The 23298-nt window shown below is 36.8% G+C and overlaps 3 protein-coding genes across 7 annotated transcripts; all 3 read left to right on the forward strand.

Moving 5' to 3' along the window:
* The first annotated feature begins 547 nt into the window (after positions 1–547).
* Positions 548–4203, forward strand: LOC306851172 (lysosomal thioesterase PPT2-like). Its single transcript, XM_079387309.1, has 8 exons — positions 548–869; positions 1242–1395; positions 2028–2123; positions 2218–2325; positions 2418–2501; positions 2634–2718; positions 2984–3038; positions 3760–4203. Exons 1-8 carry the CDS (start codon positions 714–716, stop codon positions 3901–3903), a joined length of 882 nt encoding a protein of 293 aa, XP_079243435.1. The 5' UTR covers positions 548–713; the 3' UTR covers positions 3904–4203.
* A 1946-nt stretch (positions 4204–6149) lies between these two features.
* LOC306851163 (uncharacterized protein) lies at positions 6150–15251 on the forward strand. Of its 4 annotated transcripts, none has more exons than XM_079387295.1 (13): positions 6198–6401; positions 6983–7025; positions 7120–7220; positions 7435–7629; positions 7807–8825; positions 8903–9055; positions 10965–11039; positions 11139–11255; positions 12175–12324; positions 12609–12776; positions 12892–13083; positions 13916–14107; positions 14202–15251. In XM_079387295.1, exons 4-13 carry the CDS (start codon positions 7455–7457, stop codon positions 14304–14306), a joined length of 2346 nt encoding a protein of 781 aa, XP_079243421.1. In that variant the 5' UTR covers positions 6198–6401; positions 6983–7025; positions 7120–7220; positions 7435–7454; the 3' UTR covers positions 14307–15251. The 4 variants fall into 4 exon arrangements, with proteins under 4 accessions (XP_079243420.1, XP_079243421.1, XP_079243422.1 ...); XM_079387296.1 differs by having other exon boundaries at positions 6316–6401; positions 7097–7220; XM_079387294.1 differs by lacking the exon at positions 6983–7025 and having other exon boundaries at positions 6150–6401.
* A 1364-nt stretch (positions 15252–16615) lies between these two features.
* Positions 16616–21181, forward strand: LOC306851166 (tektin-like protein 1). 2 transcript variants are annotated; one of them, XR_013782483.1, is made up of 8 exons: positions 16616–16996; positions 17320–17595; positions 17681–17785; positions 18469–18625; positions 18744–18910; positions 19645–19765; positions 19972–20085; positions 20820–21178. XR_013782483.1 is itself a non-coding variant. In XM_079387300.1 (8 exons), the coding sequence occupies exons 1-8, from the start codon at positions 16703–16705 to the stop codon at positions 21003–21005; spliced, it is 1395 nt and encodes a 464-aa protein (XP_079243426.1). In that variant the 5' UTR covers positions 16616–16702; the 3' UTR covers positions 21006–21181. The 2 variants fall into 2 exon arrangements, 1 of the variants encoding a protein (XP_079243426.1); XM_079387300.1 differs by having other exon boundaries at positions 19670–19765; positions 20820–21181.
* The last annotated feature ends 2117 nt before the right edge of the window (positions 21182–23298 follow it).

Consider the following 23298-nt stretch of genomic DNA (forward strand, 5'->3'; position numbering starts at 1 on the left):
ACAATGATATTTCTATCCTGTATCGTTTGCGACACAAACATATATGATTCCTGTCAAAATACAGATTTAAAGCATTTTAAAGCATCAGATGTGTCATGCTTTCATTTCATCATTATATTTTCCGGTGGACGTGTAACATACACTTCATAATAAAACGAATGCGTAATTTAATGCCTAAATAAGACATAATTCATAAAAAAAATGTGCTTAAAAATTGGATGTATATTTTGTAAAGAATGTTCAATATATTTATTGAAGCGATGTATTTTAGTCTAATCAGTGACAGGTAGCTTTAATAGATGTAGTGCTCAGAAAGTTCAAAACTGTTGAGGTCTTGGCAGAAACTCTTGTATCACCGATATAACTTGCATTCACAATATATATATATATATATATATATATATATATATATATATATATATATATATATATATATATATATATATGTAAACAATGTGATATATGCTCTTGTAGTAATATATAACGCTTGCATTTCCGATAAACCACATCATCTGGTGAGAGAGAGGAAGCGGTCTATATAAGCATCACATCACATGCGGAACAACTAACCACTTATAAACATCTCGATAGAGCCTCAAATCTTTTGGCAGAGACTCTGGCCATCGTTAGACTAGTCTGCTTGGTACCTAGTATAATTTTGATTAAAGAAAAATATTTGGTTTCGATTTATAGATTATTGAGAGATTGCCTTTATGGGGGGCTTGATGACTGATGGCTGCAGACCATGTGTTGTTATATGGGCTGTATTTCTGCTGTCCTCCGTCATGGGATACAGACCAGTAATTATTGTTCATGGGATATTAGATGGACCCAGACAGTTTGAGATTTTGTCTAAATTGATCAATCAGGTAAGATCATCTTATTTATTTAACATCATTTTTTAGGCCTTTTTAGTTGAAGTAAAATGACTGATGCACTTCTATTTGTATTTTTAGATATTTTAAATGTTACATTAGCTATATTCTGATTTTAAAAAGGTGTTTTTTTCTGTATTTTTGTGTTGTTTTTGAGTTTCTGTAGTTATTAATTTTCAACCTACATTTTTAAATAAGTAAGTTTTGGGTCAAAAACTTTGTGAAACACATAAAAAAATCACAATAGTTCTAAGCAACCAAATTTTGAATTTGTTTCAGTTCCATCTTACGGTACACTACATTTGGCACATAGTTCTCCTTTTTCAGGATGAAACTCACCAACTTCTGTTTTCCACTGTGTTTTAGTCTCATCCAGGTACCAATGTGACCGCAATAGCCCTTTATGACTACATTGCCAGTATAAAGCCACTGTGGCAACAGGTAGATGGATTCAGAGAGGCCATCAGACCCATCATGGAGAGCGCTAATGATGGTGTCCATCTCATCTGCTTCTCACAAGGTCATCTAAATGCATATCTAATTAAACACTTGTTACATATACACCATTCAAAAGTTTTTGTTTTTGAAAGAAAACTCTTATTCTCACCAAGGCTGCATTTATTTGAGTAAAATCCAGTAAAAACAGTAATATTCTGAAATAATATTTCAATTTAAAATAACTGTTTTGTATTTTAATATATTTTATAGTGTAATTTATTCCTGTGATGGCAAAGCTGAATTTTTTATCTACTTTTGAGCTATTTAATACGGTGGCCGAGAGAGCTCAACGCGCTGCAAATAGATAAAACACCTGCAAATAAAGAAAACAACTTCCTCAATTTGACAACGCACACACTGCAAATGCTCACAACTCAACCAAAGAAACACACTTTAAATAAAATGTATTTGGTTGTGTTGTGAGCATTTGCAGCACCTGCTGTCAAACTGATGAAGATGTTTTCTTGATTTGCTTGTGCTTTGTCTATTTGCATGTGTTTTCTGAAGTTGCAGCACGTTGAGCTGTCTCGGCCACCGTAATTTAATGCATTCTTGCTGAATAAAAATATGAATTTTGAATGAGAAAAAAAATCATACTGGCTCCAAACATTTGAATGGCACTGTTTAACGGTTTTTTATATCATATTTTCAAAGGTGGATTGATATGTCGAGGAGTTCTTGCAACCCTGCCGACACACAATGTTCACTCTCTGATACTCCTGTCTTCACCACTAGCTGGCCAGTATGGAGGTCAGTCAGTCAGTCTGTCCTCCCTACATTACACACACCATAACATCTCTTTTCTTTAAAGAATAGCTTGTAAGTTTTGTCCATCCTTTTACAGATTCGTCTTATTTGAAATATTTTTTCCCTAAATTTATCAAGTCAAATCTGTACCAACTTTGTTACACTACATCTGGACAAAACATATCTATCTGCAACTACTGGAATGGTAAGTGGATGTGACCTTTTCGTGCAATTCACTGTTCTGCATTTCATTTGATTCACAGCACATCCTTCTCTGTTTTTTCATTCCCTCTGTAGATCCACACCAAAGAGAGAGATACTTAAAGAGCAGCATCTATCTCGCCCCACTCAATGGAGAAATAGAGCATGCCAATTCAACAGGTAATTTCAGACGACATGGCTTTTGCTGACCTGTGTTTATGTGCTGCTCAGATGACAGTTTTCACTTGGGTTGTTTGTGCACTTTCAATTCAGTGGCCTTGAGTTGTGTTGTATGCTGCTGTTCCCTTGCAGCGTGGCGAGACAGCTTCCTGCGCATACAGACGCTGGTGCTGATTGGTGGACAAGATGATGGCGTTATTACACCATGGGAGTCAAGGTCTCCGCAAATATTTCATCACGTGATATTGAGCAGTTAGAAATCATCAAAGTCTTACTTGCTGGTAAAGGGTTAATGTGTTGCAGTTTAGCAGACTGGAATGAATATTAGAAATATGTAGAGTGATGTTTAAACTTCAAAAGGTCTTATAGGATTATGTGGTGGATTTTTAGAGCATGTTTGCAATCTCTAAAATCCAGGCCTTGAATAAAACATATACAGTCATTTCATATCTTTTTACAGTTTATTTATTTTTCCCCCACAGTATTTTTGGATTTTATGACAGTAATGAAACTGTGGTTGAGATGGAAAAGCAAGATGTGAGTGTATACATTCATTCTTATAATCATTTTTAAAACTACTTTTATTTTTATTTATAATGTAGTTTAGTTTGTTAAAGGAATAGTTCAGGAAATGTACTCACTCTCAGGCAATCTATGGTGTAGATGAGTTTGTGTCTTTATCGAAACAGATTTGGAGAAATTTAGCACGATATCAATAGCTCACTATTGAATCCAGTGCAATGAATGAGTGCCGTCAGAATGAGAATCTACATGACCCCAGTCTATCAATTGCTATCTTGTGAAGTAAAAATCTGCGTGTTTGTAAGAAACAAATCCATCATTAAGATGTTTTAACTTCAAATCGTTGCATCTGGATAAAGACCTCTATTTATAATATTGTTTTCTCCAGTGAAAAAGTCGTCTTGTCTGAATCAGGAGAGAAATATGCACAGATCAAGCACCATTTCCACGCGAAAAATCTTGAGGATTATAAGAGTTGTGTGGATTATTGTGATGTTTTTATCAGCTGTTTGGACTCTCATTCTGACGGCACCCATTCACTGCAGACGATCTGTTGGTGAGCAAGTGATCTAATGCTAAATTTCTCCAAATCTGTTCTTATGAAGAAACAAACTCATCTATATCTTGGACAGCCTGAGGGTGGATTTTCAGCAGATTTTCATTTGAACTATTACTTTAATGCTTTGAATTTAGTGGTGCAGTTTAGTTGTCCTAACCATTTTTCCACTTTCCCCAGTGGTATCTAAGAGATGCTTTTGGCTTGAAAACACTGAACTCAGAGGGAGCCGTGGTCAAGTGTGTCGTCCCTGGTGTACACCATACATCCTGGCATTCAAACATCACAGTCTACAAGAACTGCATAGACAAGTGGCTCACCTAATCTAAGGAGACGTAAAAAAAGGAAACGGTTCTTGTTACATGCATACGGACAATCCTCAGTGTAGTCATGTCTCATGTAGATTATGATTTTACACTTTTTAATTACCTAAGATTTTTTATTTTTTGCTAACATTCATTTATACTGATTGATTTTCTAATATATAGTTTTCTAGCTATTTTCTATTTTTGTCAAATCAGTTTGAATATTGTAAGAAAGTTATTCTGTCCTGCCACCACAGATAATGCAAGTCTAATGTTCAGTTTTAATACATTAAATTCTAAAATAAGTTATTAAATTGTTAAAAAAAGAAAAGAAATGATAATTGCAAACATGTGTTTGGCAAGGGCTAAGCTATTTCTCCAAGTTGGGATATATATATATATATATATATATATATATATATATATATATATATATATATATATATATATATATATATATACAACCAAAATTCTGGAAATGTTGGGCCGTTTTTTTAATTTGAATAAAATGAAAATAAAATAATTTCAAATTTCAAATCAATTTTTTATTCACAATAGAACATAGATAACATAACAAATGTTTAAACTGAGAAATTTTACAATTTTATGCACAAAATTAGCTAATTTAAAATTTGATGCCTGCTACAGGCCTCAAAATAGTTGGGACCGGGGCATGTTTACCAAGGTGTAGCATCTCCTCTTCTTTTCAAAATAAAGACGTCTAGAGTTTTGATGTTGGAATTTGGTCCCATTCTGGCCTGATATAGGTTTCCAGCTGCTGAAGAGTTCGTGGTCATCTTTGACGTATTTTTCGTTTAATGATGCACCAAATGTTCTCTACAGATGAAAGATCTGGACTGCAGGCAGACCATTTCAGCACCTGGATTCTTCTACTACGAAGCCATGCTGTTGTAATAGCTGCAGTGGTTTTGCAGTGTCCTGCTGAAATACACAAGGCCTTCCCTGAAATAGACATCATCTGGAGGGGAGCATATGTTGCTCTAAAACCTTCATATAGCTTTCAGCATTCATAATGCCTTCCAAAACATGCAAGCTGCCCATACCGTTTGCATTTATGCACCCCCATACCATAACAAGCTAGAAGGTCTCCCTCCTCTTTAGCCCGGAGGACACGGCGTCTGTGATTTCCAACAAGAATGTCAAATTTGAACTCATCTGAGCACAGAACACGATTCCACTTTGAATTATATGTTGAAATATACATATATATATATATATATATATGGCCACGTCTCCAAGATGTTTCAAGAAACCTACCTGCAAAGCTACAGTACTGTGAAAAGTTTTAAGCACTTGTGTAAAAATGCTGTAAAATGAGGATACTGTCAAAAATAATGTCATAAATAGATAAATATCATAAAATGATATCAACATTTGGTGTGACCATTCTTTGCATTTAAAGCAGCTTTTGTCCGAGGTGCACTTGCACATAGATTTCAGGTAGCTTTGCAGGTAAGTCTCTTGAAGCATCTTGGAGACGTTGCCACAGTTCTTCTAGATTTAGTCTGTCAGTTTGTTCTGTTTCTTCATGTCATTCCAGACAGACTGAATGATGATGAGATCAGGTCTCTGTGTGGAGCACTGGCTGTTGTCAGACTCCTTGTGCAAACAAAAATCTCACTAGATTATTACAGTTAATGGCAAAATGAATGTTTGGCAATGTAAATTGATATTTCCTATTCACACACTACAGCAAAACATAGAAATAACTGACTTAAAGCCATTTTCTTAGCTGATGGAAATACTAGTGTTATAATAATTTATAGGCAGCGGCTATTTGCACTAAGTGTAAACAGCATATTTTTAGCGATAGATTCTATTTACACTATGTTAAAATAACAAGATTTTCTGCTGTTTATACTATTTGTTGCAATTAGTGGCAATTATCTGCACCTCAGTATTGTAGTACATTATAAAACAGTACGCAATAATAAAGTATTGAGTGTAAATTATAGTTTTAATTCCAATTATTAAATGGATGCCACCTTATTGGGACAATAAAGCCCCCCCTACACCTACCCGATACTTTTATTTTAAACTTTTTCATTATTTCCTTAATTTTTATAATGTCTTTCTGATGCGATATGAGATTTAAAAAGGGAGGGAAAAAAGTTCGCAAAAGGCGGACTCGAACTCGTGTCGATCGCGTCAAAAAGCACGTGTTTTATCATCTACGCAGTGAAACTGATGCTGAATTGGTGTCTTGTTTTTAGTGTTGACTAACCCAATCACACGTTGGTGGGCGGAATTAGTGTAAATAGCCTTTGCCAACAAGGCGGGCTATTTGCACTTAGTGTAAATAGACACTCCGTAATTTATAACATATATCACCGCATGCGCATGACTGTGTGAACAGCTGGAGTGCGCCACGCAGCTGCGAGCTGAAACAGGTATTTATGATGACGTCAGCAGGTAGAGTGGCGCGCGGCGGCTGCGACTCCGGTTTGGACGCGCGAGAGCTTCTGCTCGAGACCTGAAGACACTTCCTGAGCTTCGGTAAGCGACTTTTTCTGTCCGTTTGTGATTGTAGTGGGATATTTTCGTTTCTCGTAACTTATCAGGTCAGTTGACGGCAGTGTTAAAGAGCTGTTTTGTCTGTGGTATCATGTTTTGTCCTCTGCAGGGTCAATCTGACATTCCGGGAGCCGCCAAAAGTCAGTTTCGCGTGGGTTTATATCCGCGGCAGTTTATCGTGTTTTAAACGCTGTGATGGTGGTTTAAAATCATGTTTGAATGAGCACACGGAGAGCTAAACCGAGAGTTGCTGTGATTAATCATCGTATGGAAAGTTTTCTGCCAACGCGTCACTTATTTACATAATTTATTTGAGTTTTTAAGATGCGCGTTAAAATAAAAGAGCCCGTGCTAGTTTTTCATAGATATAATTGAAAGGACTAGTCCACCAAACAAAGAAAATTCTGTCAACATTTATTGACCTGATGTTGTTTCAGACTTGTATGGCTTGTAAGGAACAGCATCAGTCACCATTCACTTCTATTGTATGGAAACAAACTGCAAAGAAAGTAAATGGTGACTGGCTGTCAGTCACTTACTTGACATTTCCTTTTGTGTTCCAGGTAAAACAGCAAGTTATTCAGGTTTAGAACAACATTAAACATTGTGAGTTTTATGATTTTTGGCTGAACTATGCTAGCGTGATGTCCAATTAAACTCTTCAATAAAAACATCAGTTTTGTTTTATACATGTGTTTAGGGCTCAAGTCCGATGTGTCCAGCCCGTGTAAACATTGAGGCTGTCAGCAGGGGAGAGTGACAGCCAAAGGACAGCAGTGAACTACTGATAGATTTACACAGGTGTGTGTGTATGTGTGTGTATATATATATATATATATACAGTATTAGTTGTAGAAGCTCCTCTGATACCAGTATCATGCTATATCTTTTTTTTTTTTTCTTCTTCACTGAAACACTGACAATTTTCAAAGAATGTTTTGAGAATTTTATATTATATTGTTTTTGAAGTATTTATCAATGTTGTATTGTACTATTATTATTATTATTATTATAGGGCACCTGCTGCAGCTGTTTATGATGACTACTCGAGGTAAAAGTGAAGGATGCCGCATCTGTGGGAGGGACCTGCAAGGTAACCAGCGGCGATGGCTGTATGCAGGTCAGAAGAGAAAGGGGGCTCAATCTCAGACGCCGACAGACTTTTCTAGCAAGGGAAGCTTGCCTAGATCGGCACAGAGCAGCCCATGGGGTATGACCTGCAAAGAACATGCCTAATTACATTACTGTATACATATAAATAAAACCAAGAATAAAAATGCACATTTCTGTATAATTAATTTTAATTACTGAAGCTATTAAAGTGCTGTGTATCTTTTAATATTGCATGTTTGATTATAATTAAGTATAATTAATCTTTAATTTCTAGGCAGCACTTTATCACTCAGCTCTTCCCGTTCGCTCTCGAAGTCTCGTGGCCTGCTCACCCCCACGAAAGGAATCGACCTGCTCTGTGTGCTGACGCATATATTAGAGCAGCCTTTACCATGTGGGAGCGGTCAGGGGGAGTTTGTATGTGGCAAGTGTGTGTCTGTTCTGGAACGAGTTTTCAAGTTTGACACCGTCATCGCCCGAGTTCGAGTGCTGTCGACCGAGAGACTCCAGAAACTCATTCAGGAACGGGACAAGATCAGGCGATGGGTGCGAAGCATGTACGATCAGCATCACCCGTCTACCTCCAGGAGAAACGGAAGTTCCAGTGAGGATGAAGGGGACGGGAAGGATTCCGTTGGGGAAGGATACAGAGAAATGCTGAGGGACAACATGGCCCTCTCTGAGTATGAATGGTGGTCTGAGAAAGCAGAGTCGTGTCCATATTATAGGAGAACGGGGAAACGGTGTCAGAAAGGCAAGATGTGTGAGTGTTGTGACTCCTTGAGGGTGTCCGACTCGGACTACGAGTCTGTTTGTGGGATTCCACGTCACTTGCCCGATCAAGCCTTCACATCATTGGGTCTCTCTCGAGAAAAATCCTGCAGCATGCCTCTCCATTGGTCAAAAGTGCCGTCTGTCAGATCCAGCCTTGCCTCGCTGTCTGGTTCCTGTCATTCTTTGCGGTCTCGATCCCGCACTACCTCCATTCAGTCGTTGGACTCTTTAGACGATCCATTTGATTGGCCAGAAGAGCATTCGGCCATTATAGACACCATTTTCAAAGAGTTAAGGAGAATTGAAGGAAAGCCAGTGAGGTCACCTGCTGGAAGTCACATTCCTGTGTTGCGCAGAGGGCACGTGCAGAATGGGAAGGATGAGGTGGGACTGAAAGCGGGGTTAGTGAGGGTCCTGAATTTTGGAGAGGGGGACAACGGGACCGAGGATGAGTTTGAAGAAGAGAACGATGACATCCTGACTGAGCTGAAAGATGACTTTATGCCATTGCAAAGAGAGGTGAGGACTATCAGACTGTTTTAGATGTTTCACCCTGTTTTTAAACCTTTTTAGTTCATTTTTATCTCTCTTTTTAGGCATCCGCAGGTAGGGTGCATCATGCTGTGAAGCAGTTGCGTGAACAACTCGTTCAAGCTCAGGCTCGCATCAGAACTCTGGAGGCACAGCTCAAGGACGCCAACAAACCAACAACCGATGCTCCTGCCAAGCAGTTGAAGTCTCCGCAAGTGGTAAGTAAGACGAGGCCAGAATAATTAAGTTAAATGGCATGGGTGTTTCAAGCGATCATCTGCACTGTGTGCATTGTGTTTAAGAGGCTTAGCACAGCACGTCTGAGGCACACCCTCTCCTAATCTTTTTGTTGACTTTTTGCAAATGATGCCTTTTTGCAGAAGGTGTGTGGATGTTTTTAAAAGATAGTGTTTGGGTTTGCCCATGTAGAGAGGTGTATACACACACACACACATATGCACACATAATCGCACACCTCCTCCAGGAATCTTCCCAGACCAGAGGAGTTTGCCCTAGGCTTTCTTTCATAACAGGCTTGACAGCTACTGCATTTTGATGTGATTTTTTTTTTTTCTCTTTTAGTCTTCATTGTGTATTAAATATTTTATATTTTCAGCTAAATACACAAATACATTAGTGCTGTCAAACGATTTTGCTTACATAATATATATAATTATATGAATATAAATATATACATGTAAATATTTTATATATATATATACACACACACACACACACACACAGTGGTGTGAAAAAGTGTTGGCCCCATCCTGATTTTTTTGCATGTTTGTCACACTTTAATGTTTCTGATCATCAAACTAATTTAAATGTTAATCAAAGATAACAAGTAAACACAACATGCAGTTTTTAAATGAAGGGTTTTTAAAGCTTTGAGACTCCAGCGAACCACAGTGAGAGCCGTTATCCACAAATGGCGAACATGGAACAGTGGTGAACCGCACTGTAACAGACTCATTGCAAGTTATCACAAACACTTGATTGCAGTTGTTGCTGCTAAGGGTGGCCCAACCAGTTATTAGGTTTAGGGGCAAGCACTTTTTCACACAGGGCCATGTGGGTTTGGAGTTTGTTTTCCCTTCATAATACAAAACGTCATTCAAAAACTGCATGTTGTGTTTACTTGTGTTATCTTTGATTAATATTTAAATTTGTTTGATCTGAAACATTAAAGTGTGACAAACAAGCAAAAAAAAAAAAAAATCAGGAAGGGGGCCAACACTTTTTCACACCACTCTGTGTGTGTGTAGTTTGGGTGTATTCAAATATACACAGTACTCACACATTTATGTAAACAAAAACTTAAAAATACATGAAGAATGAAATTATACAATGGCGTGATCATGTTTAGACATTTAAGCCACAATTAATGTATGAATTCTATTGAGTTAGATAACAAAAAATCAGTTACATTTATTTAGACAACACAAACACCTTTTAAAACAAAATGTTTCCTAAAAAGAAATTTGTTTGGATTCTGATGACTGAACAGTAAATAAACTCTTAAATATTTTTTAATTAAAATAAAGGAGAAATAAATATAAATGAGAAACTTAAAAAAAAGGAATTTATTTTTTGCCAAGGCAGCTTTTCTAATGTCTAAATGGTATTACTTTAAAAAATGTATATATACATCAATTAAAAAACTAGTTAAAAGGACAAAAGCATATTAAAAATTAAATTACTAAAATTCAAATAAAATATTATAATAGTATATAAATATTGCATAAGTATTTGGACAACAACATAAGATAACATCATTTAAAAAGACAACTAGGGAAGATGGAACAACAGACATATCAGTAATTTAGATAGTTAATGAATTTGGTGTGTAACATCATTTGTTTCTTTGCAATGACTTGATGTGCTTTTACATAGTGTACAAATATTATGATCTACCTTAATTCGGTATTTTACAGAGTGCTGTAATTTCATAGCACTGGTGCATGCTGGGTAGGAGCTATTAAATGGTTGCTCACTAGTGTGAGCTGACAGCAGTTTTTTAAAACTAGTGGAATGCAGTCATAAGGAGTCACAATGCCATGAACTTTGCTGGGAATGATGCCTGTTTGTGAGACTAATAGCCATCTGATCTGTTTTGCCACACAGACCAGTTTGAAGAATAAAAATGACCTCATAGAGAGTCTCAGCCAATCGCTGCACAGCCGAGAGAATGTAATCCAGGTGAGTACTGAATTGATGAACTCATTACAGATTCAGGATAAAACCGATTGTGTGGAGGTCACGAATGTGTCAGTGAACTGTGTGATCTCCTCTCTTCAGGAATGTGTGACTTTGATCCAGAAGCTGTGTGCTGAGCAGGGGCTGGAATCAGAGGACACTGACAAACTCATCAAAAAACTGGTCAGCGCAGTGACCGATACACGCAGTGAACGTGAGGTGAGGTCTGACTGAGAATGAGTTTTGAAATGAAGATTGCTCAGACTTCTGTTGGTCCTAAATTAAGATAATTATAATTAATCACTATAGACTAACAATCTGATCATATAATAAAAATTGTACCATTATTTAGAAGTGAATGAAACCATTATTTAGTCTCTTTATGACCTATGATTTTCATCTTGACAGCATCTAATAATAAATAGGAAAAAAAGTAAAGCATTTAATCCTTTTATAAATATATAAATAATTTTCTTTGAAAGAATTAAATGCTTTAAATACTGTTCTTTTGAGCTTTCTATTCATGAAAAGAAATGTGTAAATGTATCATGGTTTCCACAAAAAATATTAAGCAGCACAACAATGTTGAATGTTTTCAACATTGATTGTAATAAGAAATGTTTCTTGAGTTCCAAATAAACATGTTACAATGATTTCTGAAGGATCATGTGACACCGCTGAAGATTCATCTTTGCCATCAGAGGAATAAATTACATTTTAAAATATTAAAATAGAAAACCACTTTAATTGTAATATTTTACAATATTACCATTGCTATATTTTTGATTAGAAAATTGAAGGTGAACAACATAAGATACTTATTGCAAAGAAATTTTAGAAATCTTGCTGATCCCAAACGGTATTGTTTGTTTTATTCCAGTATCAGCCACCTTCATTTTAAGCAGTTTTACTATATTCTCTGGTGTTTTGACTCTTACAAGCATAGCACAAGTACACAGACAGCATACAGCGAAGCTCTGGCTAACACACCCAGTCAATGTGTGTTTTGGCTGGGTCTCTGTGTTGGGTAATTAACATGAGTACAAGAGCACTTGTGTGTTTACTAGGACCAGGTAACACTGGATGCACATTATTCCATAGTGCTTATAATTTATTTCTATGTTAATGTTTTAATCAGGTGGTCCTGGAGGCCCAGCTGTCTGAGGTGAGCGAGAGAGAGAAAGCCCTGGAGAAACAGCTGCAGGCTATGAGAGATGCTGGCAGAGAGCGAGACAGAGACTTCATCACACTCAACACTGTGCTCCAGTGTAACCAGGATGTTATTAACGTGAGTCAAACAAACAGTGCACTTATTCAATGGTACACACATACTGTTTACTTAATCACTTGTTTGGTAACTGCTGCTATTATCCATGAGTGCTATTTACTGGAGAGTAAATGAGACTCTTATACAGAAAATATTATATATATATATATATTTATTTATATTTGTTATATGCCTCTATACAGAAAACAGGGTTCTCAAAGTGCAGCGGGGTTTAGTTTCCCAAATATTTAGCCTGGAACTCTATCTGAGACAAAAATCAATCAATGTTTTGTATCTTCAAATAGCACCTGTGTGTAGAGCTTGCGGAGAGGGATCGAGCCCAACAGGAGATGGTGAAAGAATGGGAAGTGTGGAAAGAGAGAGATTCAGCTCTGACTGCACTGGTGAAAGAAAACACAGACTATATTTCCCAGCTAAAGGAGGCGCTGGAGAGTTCATGCCGAGATGTGCAGGTAGACATGGCGATATCTTCCTCTCGCTGTCTGATTTGACTTCTCTAGCAAAGTGCAGTTGATTTTTAGTTAATGGATAATTTCCAGTAGTCAGCTATTAACATTTTGCCCATAGGCACTCTCAGACTCACTGATTGGACGGGGATTGGAAGGGGGCGGAGCTGAGGCTGGATTAGTCAATCAGCTGCGAGAGAAAGAAGCTCTGCTGGCCGCGAGCTTCAGAGATAGAGAGGAGCTCAGTGCCACCATGCTGCAGGAGATCTCAAGACTCTCCTCGGCTTTAACCGATGCCGAAAGCATCATACTGGTAACGTCTGACTAAATCATAACTTTAATTTCCCATTGTGGCTTTTTTTAAAAATTCAACTCATTGGCAACCATTTTTAGTGTGCTGAATATCTCAAAAACCTGAAAATCTGAATCTACTAAACATACTCCATGACTTCCATTTCATGATACAACAGAAAAGTAATTGCGCCACCTGATGGTGTGTACAGACATTGCTCTGGCCAATACCAAATTTTTTTACTGAAAGTAGTTTCAAAACCATATTTATGAATTTCATTATAAAATTGACAGCATTTTAAAGCTTAGGCTTGGTTTCATATCAAAAGTAAGAAAGCACAAACTTATTGCAATTACTGGATGGTAGGCGTGTTACAAATTGTTTAGTGAAGTTTTGTTCGCTCATCAACTGAAAACAGCATTTACTATAGCTATGTTCAGATAGGCAGCAAAAATAATAAAATGTGCGTATCCAGATTTGGTCCATATATGTTTTAGAAAGTTTTTGTTTTTTCTTCAAAATCTGATTCAATTCACATTTTGGTGGTGGTCTGATTTGCTTGCAGTCTTAACATAGCCTAAAAAAAAGAGTTTTTAAAAATGAGAAATCATTGTGAAATGTGTCATCAGAGACGAGCTAATTAATCACTGTTTTGGTCAATCATTTTTGGGCCCTCCAAAATGTTTTTTTTGCTGATTATTTTTCGTTGCTGAAATTTCGATGCATCACTACCAGTAAACATTTTATGAGCGTTATTTAAAAAGCATGACTTAAAAGCGCCAAATGTCCAAACCAGTGTGTTCTCAAGAACTGGTTTGTAAGTTTTCATCAACATGCCTCCATGTTCTTTTAGGTCCAAAGAGAAAATCACAAACAAGCCATCACTGCACTATCAGAGCAACTCAAGAACACCCTGAAGGAGCTGAGAGAGAAAACCAAGGAGAAAAAGGAGGCTGAAATTGGGTGGACAAAGGAAAATAAGGAGAGAGCTTTTGAGGAAGGAAAACTAAGAGACAATCTTCAGAAGAGGGATAAACTCATAGAGGTAAATAACCTGTTTCTAAATTGCTGGTTGTTACCAGTGTAACATCCTCCATGAACACAAATTACTGATGTATTTTCTCGTTTGCCATGCATAGCAAGTTCTTCTGGAGTTAGAGGAGCGGGACGGGGTGTTAACAGAGCTACAGCAAAACATCTTTAGCAGACTTGGACCCAGAACAGCCCTCAAACACACACTGTGAGTGTGTGGTTAAACTCATACTGTGAGTTTAATGATGCTGTGTACACTGAATTTCAGAACTGCTCAATATATTGTTAAAGGCACTACTTCCATTAAGTGCAATCTCTTAATTTTCAAAAATGAGAATCTAAAGCAATGGTTCATAAAGTTCATTCTTATGGTAATTCTCTAGTTGTAAAACTGAAAGGAAATCAAGACAGGCCAAAGTATGTAAGTTGTGAATGGTGCATGTTCTGTCAGATTGCTCAACAGAACTTTTGAGAAAATTGAGTGTATATTATTTTTTTAATTCATATGAATTTATGACTGGGCCATTACAGGTTGCTTTAGTAATTTAGATTGAACACTGATGGAAAATGTTCTGATTACTTCCCACACTTCCAAATTGTGGTTTCAATATTTATATAGTTACAGTACACGCACGTGCCTTTTCAGCACATGCTTTGCTTATTAATAATTATTTTTCCTCATTCCCACAATCCCTACTGCCATTATTATTACTAAATGTCTAAATTGTTTTAGTAAAGTGGATATGTTGAATACTGCTTTTTTTGTTATTATTTGATTTGTCTTTTCCCAATGTGATTTTTCCATGTGATCTTATATTTGTTCTGTATTTATGAATGTTTTCTCATGTTGATTTATTTTGGAGATGCCATTATAGTCCCAACTGGGATGTGCTATCTTCGTTCCAGTGTAGAGAGAACTTTTGCACAACAGAAGGATTTACAGACTCTTTGCAAAGCACATCTTTTAATCGGTTTATTTTATTTGGGTACGCTGGAATCCCCACAACTTGGTGCATACCTCATAAATCACATTTAAAATGATGCCTCAAGTTTGTGTGGGTTTTGTTGGATGTTTTCTTTTATGTCTGAAATATTAAAAGGTTCTTTCTTGAGAACTTAGGGGTATAACTGACAATAAAGCCTAAATCTAAATGACTACTTTTGTGTGATCATTGTCTGGTGCTAGATTTTTTTTTATTATGGATGACATATATTACATATGAGATATTTTTAGGGTCTGGAAAAGTCATGCAAATATCTATTGTCAAAACATTTGTCTAGGTATGCTTGTTGATCATTTATAAATTGTGTATATATAAACATACATTTGGGAAGTCGTGGCCTAATGGTTAGAGAGTTGGACTCGTAATCCAAAGGTTGCGGGTTCGAGTCTCGGGCCGGTAGGGATTGTAGGTGGGGGGAGTGAATGTCCAGCGCTCTCTCCACCCTCAATACCACGACTGAGGTGCCCTTTAGCAAGGCACCGAACCCCCAACTGCTGCCCGGGCACCGCAGCATAAATGGCTGCCCACTGCTCCGGGTGTGTGTTCACGGTGTGTGTGTTCACTGCTGTGTGTGTGCACGTTGGATGGGTTAAATGCAGAGCACGAATTCAGAGTATGGGTCACTATACTTGGCAGTATGTCACTTCACTTCACTTCATACACAATTTTAGTATGTTATACTAAACAAATATAAAATATGTGACTCTGGAGCACAAAACCAGTCTTAAGTCGCTGGGGTATATTTGTAGCAATAGTCAAAAATATATTGTATGGGTCAAAATGATCAGTTATTCTTTTATGCCAAAAATCATTAGGATATTAAATAAAGATCATGTTCCATGAAGATATTTTGTAAATTTCTTACCATAAATATATCAAAACTTAATTTTTTATTAGTAATATCCATTGCTAAGAACTTCATTTGGATAACTTTAAAGGCGATTTTCTCAATATTTAGATTTCTTTTTGTACCCTGAGATTCCAGATTTTCAAATAGTTGTATCCCAGCCAAATATTGTCCGATCCTAACAAACCATACATCAATGGAATGCTAATTTATTCAGCTTTCAGATGATGTAGAAATCTCAATTTCGAAAAATTGGCACTTAAGACTGGTTTTGTGGTCCAATATTTTGATCAAAGGATGGGCTAATTTAGAGGAATGTAAATATTACACTTAAATATGTTTTAATAAAAAGATTAACACTTTAAAATAGTGTTACAGTGTTAAATTATGATAGCTTTTTTCAGAAATTCTTCATTGTAATTATCTGAGATCAGTGCAAAGCATTTATTTTTGCCATGCCTCCATCCACTAAATCAAATCTTATTTTCTTTTAATAATTCATATGGTGTTCCAGACTAATTTAGGGTGTCACATCACAGAACACGATCAGTTCTCTTCATGTAACAGGATCTCCACTGATTGAGTTGCAGTGTGAATGGAGCTGAATGATCTGCCTCCATTGACACTCGTTCATTAGCGCGTCTTGCGTTACCCAATCAGAGCTCTGCGCGTGTCCCCAGAGGAACAGTTGCGTTGGAGACAACCAACACTTTTAAACCCAAACACTTTGGAGTTATTGGTGAGGTAGTTAAATACGATGATCATGAAGCGGTCGGTCCAGTGGGCTCCTCCTCCGGCTGTGGTTGTGGGATCTAAAGGCTGGAGGGATGCGACTGTCCGCTCGATTCTGCGCGCCGAGGATCTTCTGAGACAAACTCATGCAGATCAACTGCACTCATCTACACGCTACCGCAGCCACAGCGTTGGGACATTTACCTCCAGACTTCCTCGGCTAGCAGCTTACAGTGTGAACAGCAGCGCCAATAAGGAGCACAATGAGAGTGACTCCGAAAAGAAAGAGGAGCTCCGATCTAATTCCATTGGAAGTATGGTAAAGTATTTCATAAGTTAAAACTCAAGCAGCGAAGTGCCTATATGGTTCCGGTCCTGGGTTCTGATTGGTCAAGGCAGCGTTGCGTCGTCATGCTGATCGTACTGATTAACGTTTTTAATTGTGAATGTTTTGCATTTCACATTTTAATTTAAGTTTGTATGCTTATTTTTATAGTCTTGGTGAGCATAATATAAATAATTTCAAAAACATTAATATACGATAAGACCTCAATATTAGAACTCGTTGTATTTACTGTACATGTTTAATAGAAGTATATTTAATATTCCTACAATATGATAAAATGTTGATTTTATTCATAGCTCACTTCTGGAATCATTAGCAGGCCGTTCCCTCCGCCGGCCCTGCGTGATCAGAGTGCAGGGGTCAGCACCGGTATGGTGGGTGAATATATGCGGGGTGTGAGAGAGGTGGAGGGTCACCTGCGCAGACAAGCAGGCAGGGTCACACAGGAGGGCACCAGGGTGGAGCATCAGAGGGAACGACTGGAAAAATTGCTCCGCAATCTTAGAAGAGCACTGCTGGTCAATCAGCAAAGTGCAGATGGCAGGAAGTTTCGCCCGGCCACCACAGAGACAGTGAGTAACTACAGTACATATAGTGACTGTAGTCTAATTTAAAATGACCCCCCAAATCATGGCTTCCACTATATGTTTTGTCAAGATACGGGATGGAGCCGATGATCTTCTACGCAATGAACGAAGAGGCCTGAATGCACTAAAACAAGAACTGGAGAGCATGTTGAAAAAGACCTTAACTCAACAACAGGTGAAAAAAGGCCTTGCTGGATATATAATTGTAGATACCTAATGCCTATAAAGGAATGTTTTCACACGAAATAGGAGGCCATTTTTTTGTTTTTCTAAAATACTCTCTAGTCTTAAGTTAAACTATATTATCTGGACTTTCATTTATGAACACTGCCATTCAAACGTTTGGGGTCCAAAAGATTTGCGAGAATTTTTTTTTTTACAGAATGAATGCAATAAATTGATCAAAAGTGACAGGAAAGACATGATACAAAATATTTCTATTTTAAATAAATGCTGTTCTTTTGAACTTTGAACTATTCATCAGAGAATCCTGAATCATGGTTTTCTAAATGAATATTAATATTAATAAAAATATTAATCTGCACAACTTTTTCAACAAGCAAAATGATTTTAAGCACCAAATCAGAATATTAGAATGATTTCTAAAGGATTATGCGACACTAAAAATTCAGCTTTGCCATCACAGCAATAAATTAATATACAACTTTTAATATACAAAAAATGTTTTTACAATTTTTAAATTGTAAAAATATTTCACAATATTACTGTTTTTACTGTACTTTTGATCAAATAAATGCAGCTTAGGTGAGGTGAGACTTTCAAAACATTAACAAATCTTAACAACCCAAACTTTTGAACAAGTAGTGGGTGTTTATTTTATTGTATTTTTATTTTGAGGTTTTGGCTGAGAGCAGTAAGCAGTTGTTGGATTGTGTCTTAGAGAGATCCATAGTAACAGAGCTGCTTCCCCAGCACGGCTCACTCTCAGCGGGTGTGAAAACGTACCCTTCTCCCCTCTCGCTGAAACCTGACCCCACTGGGCCGTTTACTCCAGGTACCCCGGGCCACATTTATCTTAAAGTCTCTATCCCTTCCTTTGTCTCTTTGTCACCCAAGCTCGCATGCAGACAGCGAATGACTGTTGGTACCTAATCTCACTCTCTGTCATTAAGAGTGCAAGCAGGCTTTGGATTCTTCATCAACAGTATTACGTCAATCTCAGCAACTCAGAGAGAACATTTCACAAGTCATGAGTGATGTCATCAGAAAGCAAACAGATATGCACCGTTCAGCCAGTGAGGCCCTGCTGAAGAAAATCACTGAAACTATCAACCTAGAGGTGTGTGATTAAAGTGGAGAGTGGAATGAAACACTAAATTATGATTTATTGGCCCAGACTGAATTCTACAGAATGAAACTGAATACTTAATTACAAAATCTGTTCTCTTGATTTATAAAAAAAGTGTCAGTTTCCACAAAAATATTAAACTGCACAATCATTTTCAACATTAATAAGAATTGTTTCTTGAGTGCCAAATCAGCATATTAGAATGATTTCTGAAGGATCATGTGACACTGAAGACCGGAGTAAAGGCTACTGAAAATTCAGCTTTGCCATCATAAATAAATTACATTTTAAAATGTATTCAACTAGAAAACACTTTTTTCAAAATTGTAATAATATTTCACAATATTAATGTTTTTACTGTATTTTTGCTCAAATAAATGAAATTTAAAAAACAAAAAATCTTACAGACCCCAAACATTGAAACAGTACTGTATACTAAAAAAAAAAAAATGCAAAAGAATATGTAGAACTTTTTGAATGATGGATATTGAAAGGCTGTATGGATTTGCAGAACTTTCTCCAGAGGTCCAATAAATATTTAGAAGAGCAGAAATAAATGGAAATGGAAGGAAATACCCAATGTTTTGCAATCATAATTACAAACACAATACATTTGCTTTGTATTTGAGTTAAATGTGATTTTGATCTGAGGAAATGAAATGTTTTGGACTAGTTTACTGAATTCAGGTATATATATATATATATATATATATATATATATATAGTCTACTTTTTCTTATTATTCATCAGCAACATCTGACACTGAGCTCAGCTGCCACGAGACAGGCCATTTACCGCAAACAGAGACAGATGCAGTGTGCTGGCTACAGTCTTGGCACAGCTATGGTATGTTTTTATTTATAGACTGTGGTGCTAATTTACTACCAAAGTGACTTTCAAGTGCATATATTGAAATTGTGAAAACTACTTAACACTTGCCTGCTAAAATTCATCTTAAAGTGCTACTCAAATCCTACATTCTGAATAACATTATCATTCTTTTCATGACTTTTTCACTCACTGATTGATGCAGATGAATTCCTTCCTTGCAGGGCCCAGTCTGCAGTGCTGATCTTTTTTGTCGTGAGAGATTGAGCAGGCCTATGACTCAGCTGTATGGGCGGCATTCAAGTTTTGGGCTGCCAGAATCCGACCTCCTAACACAGGTCAGAGCAGTGGATGTAATCTAACATTCCTCTATGATCTGTCAATCATAAAGTGCAATACTTCCTGATCTTTGGATCCTAGCCTGATTCAGAATATATTTTTGCATATGCAGTAACAGTTCAAATTCATAAAATACCGAAAGCATAATTCTGTATAATTTAATTTAAACAATCATGTAAGGCATAGGGTACATCATATTTTTAAAACATGAAAAAGACAGAAAATGTACACTATATTGTTCAAAAGATTGGGGTCAGTAAGATTGTTTTATGTTTTGGAAGTAAGTCTCTAATGTCTGCATTTAAAATAAATCAGTAAAAACAGTACTATTGTGAAATATTATTACAGTTAAAATAACAGTTTTCTATTTTAATATATTTTAAGACAATTTATTTCTGAAATGACAAAGCTTTATTTGCAGCGAGCATTATTCCAGTCTTCAGTGTCACATGATCCTACAGAAATCCATCTAATATGCTGATTTGCTACTCAAGAAACATTTCTTATTATTATCCATTAAAATATAAAAAAATTATTAATATAAAATTTACTTGAAATATAACAAAAGTCTATACTCTCAGTTTTGGTCAATTTAATGCATCCTGGTTGTGGAAACGTATTAATTTCTTTAAAATAAAATAAAAATTTACTGATCCCAAACCTTTGACTAGTAGTGTAGGCTGATAGTCTAAATTAAGCACTGTTAACACATACATTTCCCTCATACTCTCAGGGCAGTACTATGCTCCAGAAACACCTGGAATCCTCAGGGAAAGCGATCGCAGAGCTGCAGGTCACTCATCAGCAGCTGGAGGACGACAAGTATGGAAAGCGTGCCGCAGCCAGTGTGGACTCTGCTGTGATCAGGCTGCGGCGAAGACTCGTACGTCCCCAGTCTGTCCGGCCTGCAACCAGTTAAAACTCTACTGACAGCAATTTTAACATAAAGATGGTACCTCACTTGCTAAAGTCTCAAATCTGGGGTCTTTCGAATTATTATACAAAGTTACCATGTGGTGTTTGGCAAAATAAGAGTATGGTGATTGTTTGTCACTTAAATAATATTCAGGAAATAAACATGGCAAAATGTGTGACAGATGTGTGCATGTTTAAGATTGTCAACAAACCGAATGACAATCCAGCATGGTGGCACAGTATTTGAATAATAATTTGATTTTAAGAGTTAATTTGATTTTACTTTTGACCCATGATTTGCTGTATCACCACCAAAGCCTTAAATAACGATTTATAGTGTGGTACAGTTCTGATACACTTCACCACTAAGCAGAGTTGGAGTCATGATCATGGTCTTGAGACTACATAAACAAGGTCCTGAGTCTCAGACAAGACTGCAGTCCATTTCCATTGTACTAAAGGTGACAATTACCTCAACCAATTGCTGACGTTATCATAATCATTAAAAACAAAATATATGCTGTGTTTTTTCAGTTCTTTAAAATGAAAAGCCTGGTTTTGGTCTTAAAGCATTGATCTTGTCTCCAACTCTGCCAGTAAAACAGTAATTACTCTTTAACACAAACACACATAAAAACTTTAACATAGACATAAATGCATATCATTTCTCCTGTGATATGATAGAAGGCAAGATGCCTTGTCGATGATTTGAATTATGCTGAATGAGTCTTATCTGTGTCTCCAGACTCTTCCTCTCTTTCTGCACTTTCTTCCCCTCTTCTTTCAATCTCTCTCTCTCTTCGTTTACTCTCTTCTCCTCCTCTCTCAGCGTCCTCATTTTCTCCTCAAACAGCTGCAGCTCCTCTTCAAACTGCTCTTTCTCTTTCGCCAGTCTGTCCGTCAGTTCAGCATGCTCTCTCTCTCTCTGCTCCAGTTCTTTCACAGCCTCAGTCCCGCCGACCACGCCACACTCAAAACTCTGCTGTTGAGAAATATGTCAATAAGCATTAAAGGAATAGTTGTCCAACAATGAAAACTTGCTGAAAGTTTACTCTCCCTCAGGCCATCCCAGATGTAGATTAGTTTGATTCTTCATCAGAACAAATTTATCATTACATCACTTGTTCACCATTAGATCCTTTGAAGTGAATGGGTGCTGTCAGAATGAGAACAGCAATAAGAGCAATTTTAACTTCAAATCATTGCTCACCACAAAAAGTCTTCTATCCATAATTTAGCATTCTCCAGTGAAGTCATCATTTCTTCTGAATCAGGAGAGAAATACCAATCGAGCAGTTTACAAGCAAAACCTGATAAATAAATGTGTTCGATGTGAGAGGGGGAGGACAGGGGATGGACTTTTCACTGGAGGAAGCGTTATTATAGATTATGGACTGGTATTTTTATGTTAATTGATGGACTGGAGTCATGTGGATTATTGTGATGTTTTATCAGCCGTTCGTGACGGCACCCATTCACTGCAGAGGATCCATTGTTGAACAAGTGATATAATGCTAAATTCTCCAAATCTGTTCCAATGAAGAACCAAAACTCATCTACATCTTTAATGACCTGAGGGTAAGTAAAATTATCGATTTTGGGTGAACTATTCCTTTAAGAGTCTGGAACATGCTTTAAAAAAACTCTATTATATAAAACCTACAAATAATTCTATTGCATTCTAAAACATTTTAGATAAATGCGCTCAGAGAAAAATTGATACACCCACCCTTTTGACATCATAATCACTTGTAAGAGTTTGGGGTGGAGCTTCTCCCTCGAGGAGGAGGAGATTTTGAACTTCAAAGCAGCTGTCTTGGATTATTACAGCAGCCTTCAAAATAACAGTATGAAATGTAGAAATTATACAAACAAGTAAACATTTAGATGTTATTAAAAGTTAATCAATGACTCGCACCTGCAGACTGTAGAGTATGTGGATTAAGTTGTGAACACCCTCTGCTACCTAGATTGGTAGAGAAAATGCAAATATGCCATTTATTATAATCATAAATGCTGAACATACAAAATAGACCATATTCATGATATACAAGCAGAATATCTTAATAAAATTCTTTATTAATTCATCATAACAATAAATTGTTCCACTGAATTTAATAGGACAATTTGCATATGAATGTATTACAAACAATTAACACAGAATGTTACATGCTTATGTTTCAAGAATAAGTTCAAATTTATAGTAAATTGCTTGCAATGGTATTTACCTTTAAATAAGTCTGGTAGGCGGGGCTTATTGGGGCTATTGTGAGAGGCCCCACCCCTGTTCCTACCAA

Source organism: Barbus barbus (genome assembly GCF_936440315.1).
Source record: "Barbus barbus genome assembly, chromosome: 31".
Lineage (NCBI taxonomy): Eukaryota > Metazoa > Chordata > Actinopteri > Cypriniformes > Cyprinidae > Barbus > Barbus barbus.

What these genes read in the sequence shown, in the direction of transcription:
- LOC306851163 (XM_079387294.1), top strand. Translation starts at nt 7,455, where the DNA reads ATGATGACTACTCGAGGTAAAAGTGAAGGATGCCGCATCTGTGGGAGG. An exon ending in AGTTGAAGTCTCCGCAAGTG is followed by an intron (nt 9,056 to 10,964) that starts GTAAGTAAGACG and finishes TTTGCCACACAG; the next exon opens with ACCAGTTTGAAGAATAAAAA. An exon ending in GCCGAGAGAATGTAATCCAG is followed by an intron (nt 11,040 to 11,138) that starts GTGAGTACTGAA and finishes TCCTCTCTTCAG; the next exon opens with GAATGTGTGACTTTGATCCA.
- LOC306851166 (XM_079387300.1), top strand. Translation starts at nt 16,703, where the DNA reads ATGATCATGAAGCGGTCGGTCCAGTGGGCTCCTCCTCCGGCTGTGGTT. An exon ending in CACTGGGCCGTTTACTCCAG is followed by an intron (nt 18,626 to 18,743) that starts GTACCCCGGGCC and finishes TCTGTCATTAAG; the next exon opens with AGTGCAAGCAGGCTTTGGAT. An exon ending in AATCCGACCTCCTAACACAG is followed by an intron (nt 20,086 to 20,819) that starts GTCAGAGCAGTG and finishes TCATACTCTCAG; the next exon opens with GGCAGTACTATGCTCCAGAA.
- LOC306851172 (XM_079387309.1), top strand. Translation starts at nt 714, where the DNA reads ATGGGGGGCTTGATGACTGATGGCTGCAGACCATGTGTTGTTATATGG. An exon ending in TATCTGCAACTACTGGAATG is followed by an intron (nt 2,326 to 2,417) that starts GTAAGTGGATGT and finishes TTCCCTCTGTAG; the next exon opens with ATCCACACCAAAGAGAGAGA. An exon ending in TTGAGATGGAAAAGCAAGAT is followed by an intron (nt 3,039 to 3,759) that starts GTGAGTGTATAC and finishes CACTTTCCCCAG; the next exon opens with TGGTATCTAAGAGATGCTTT.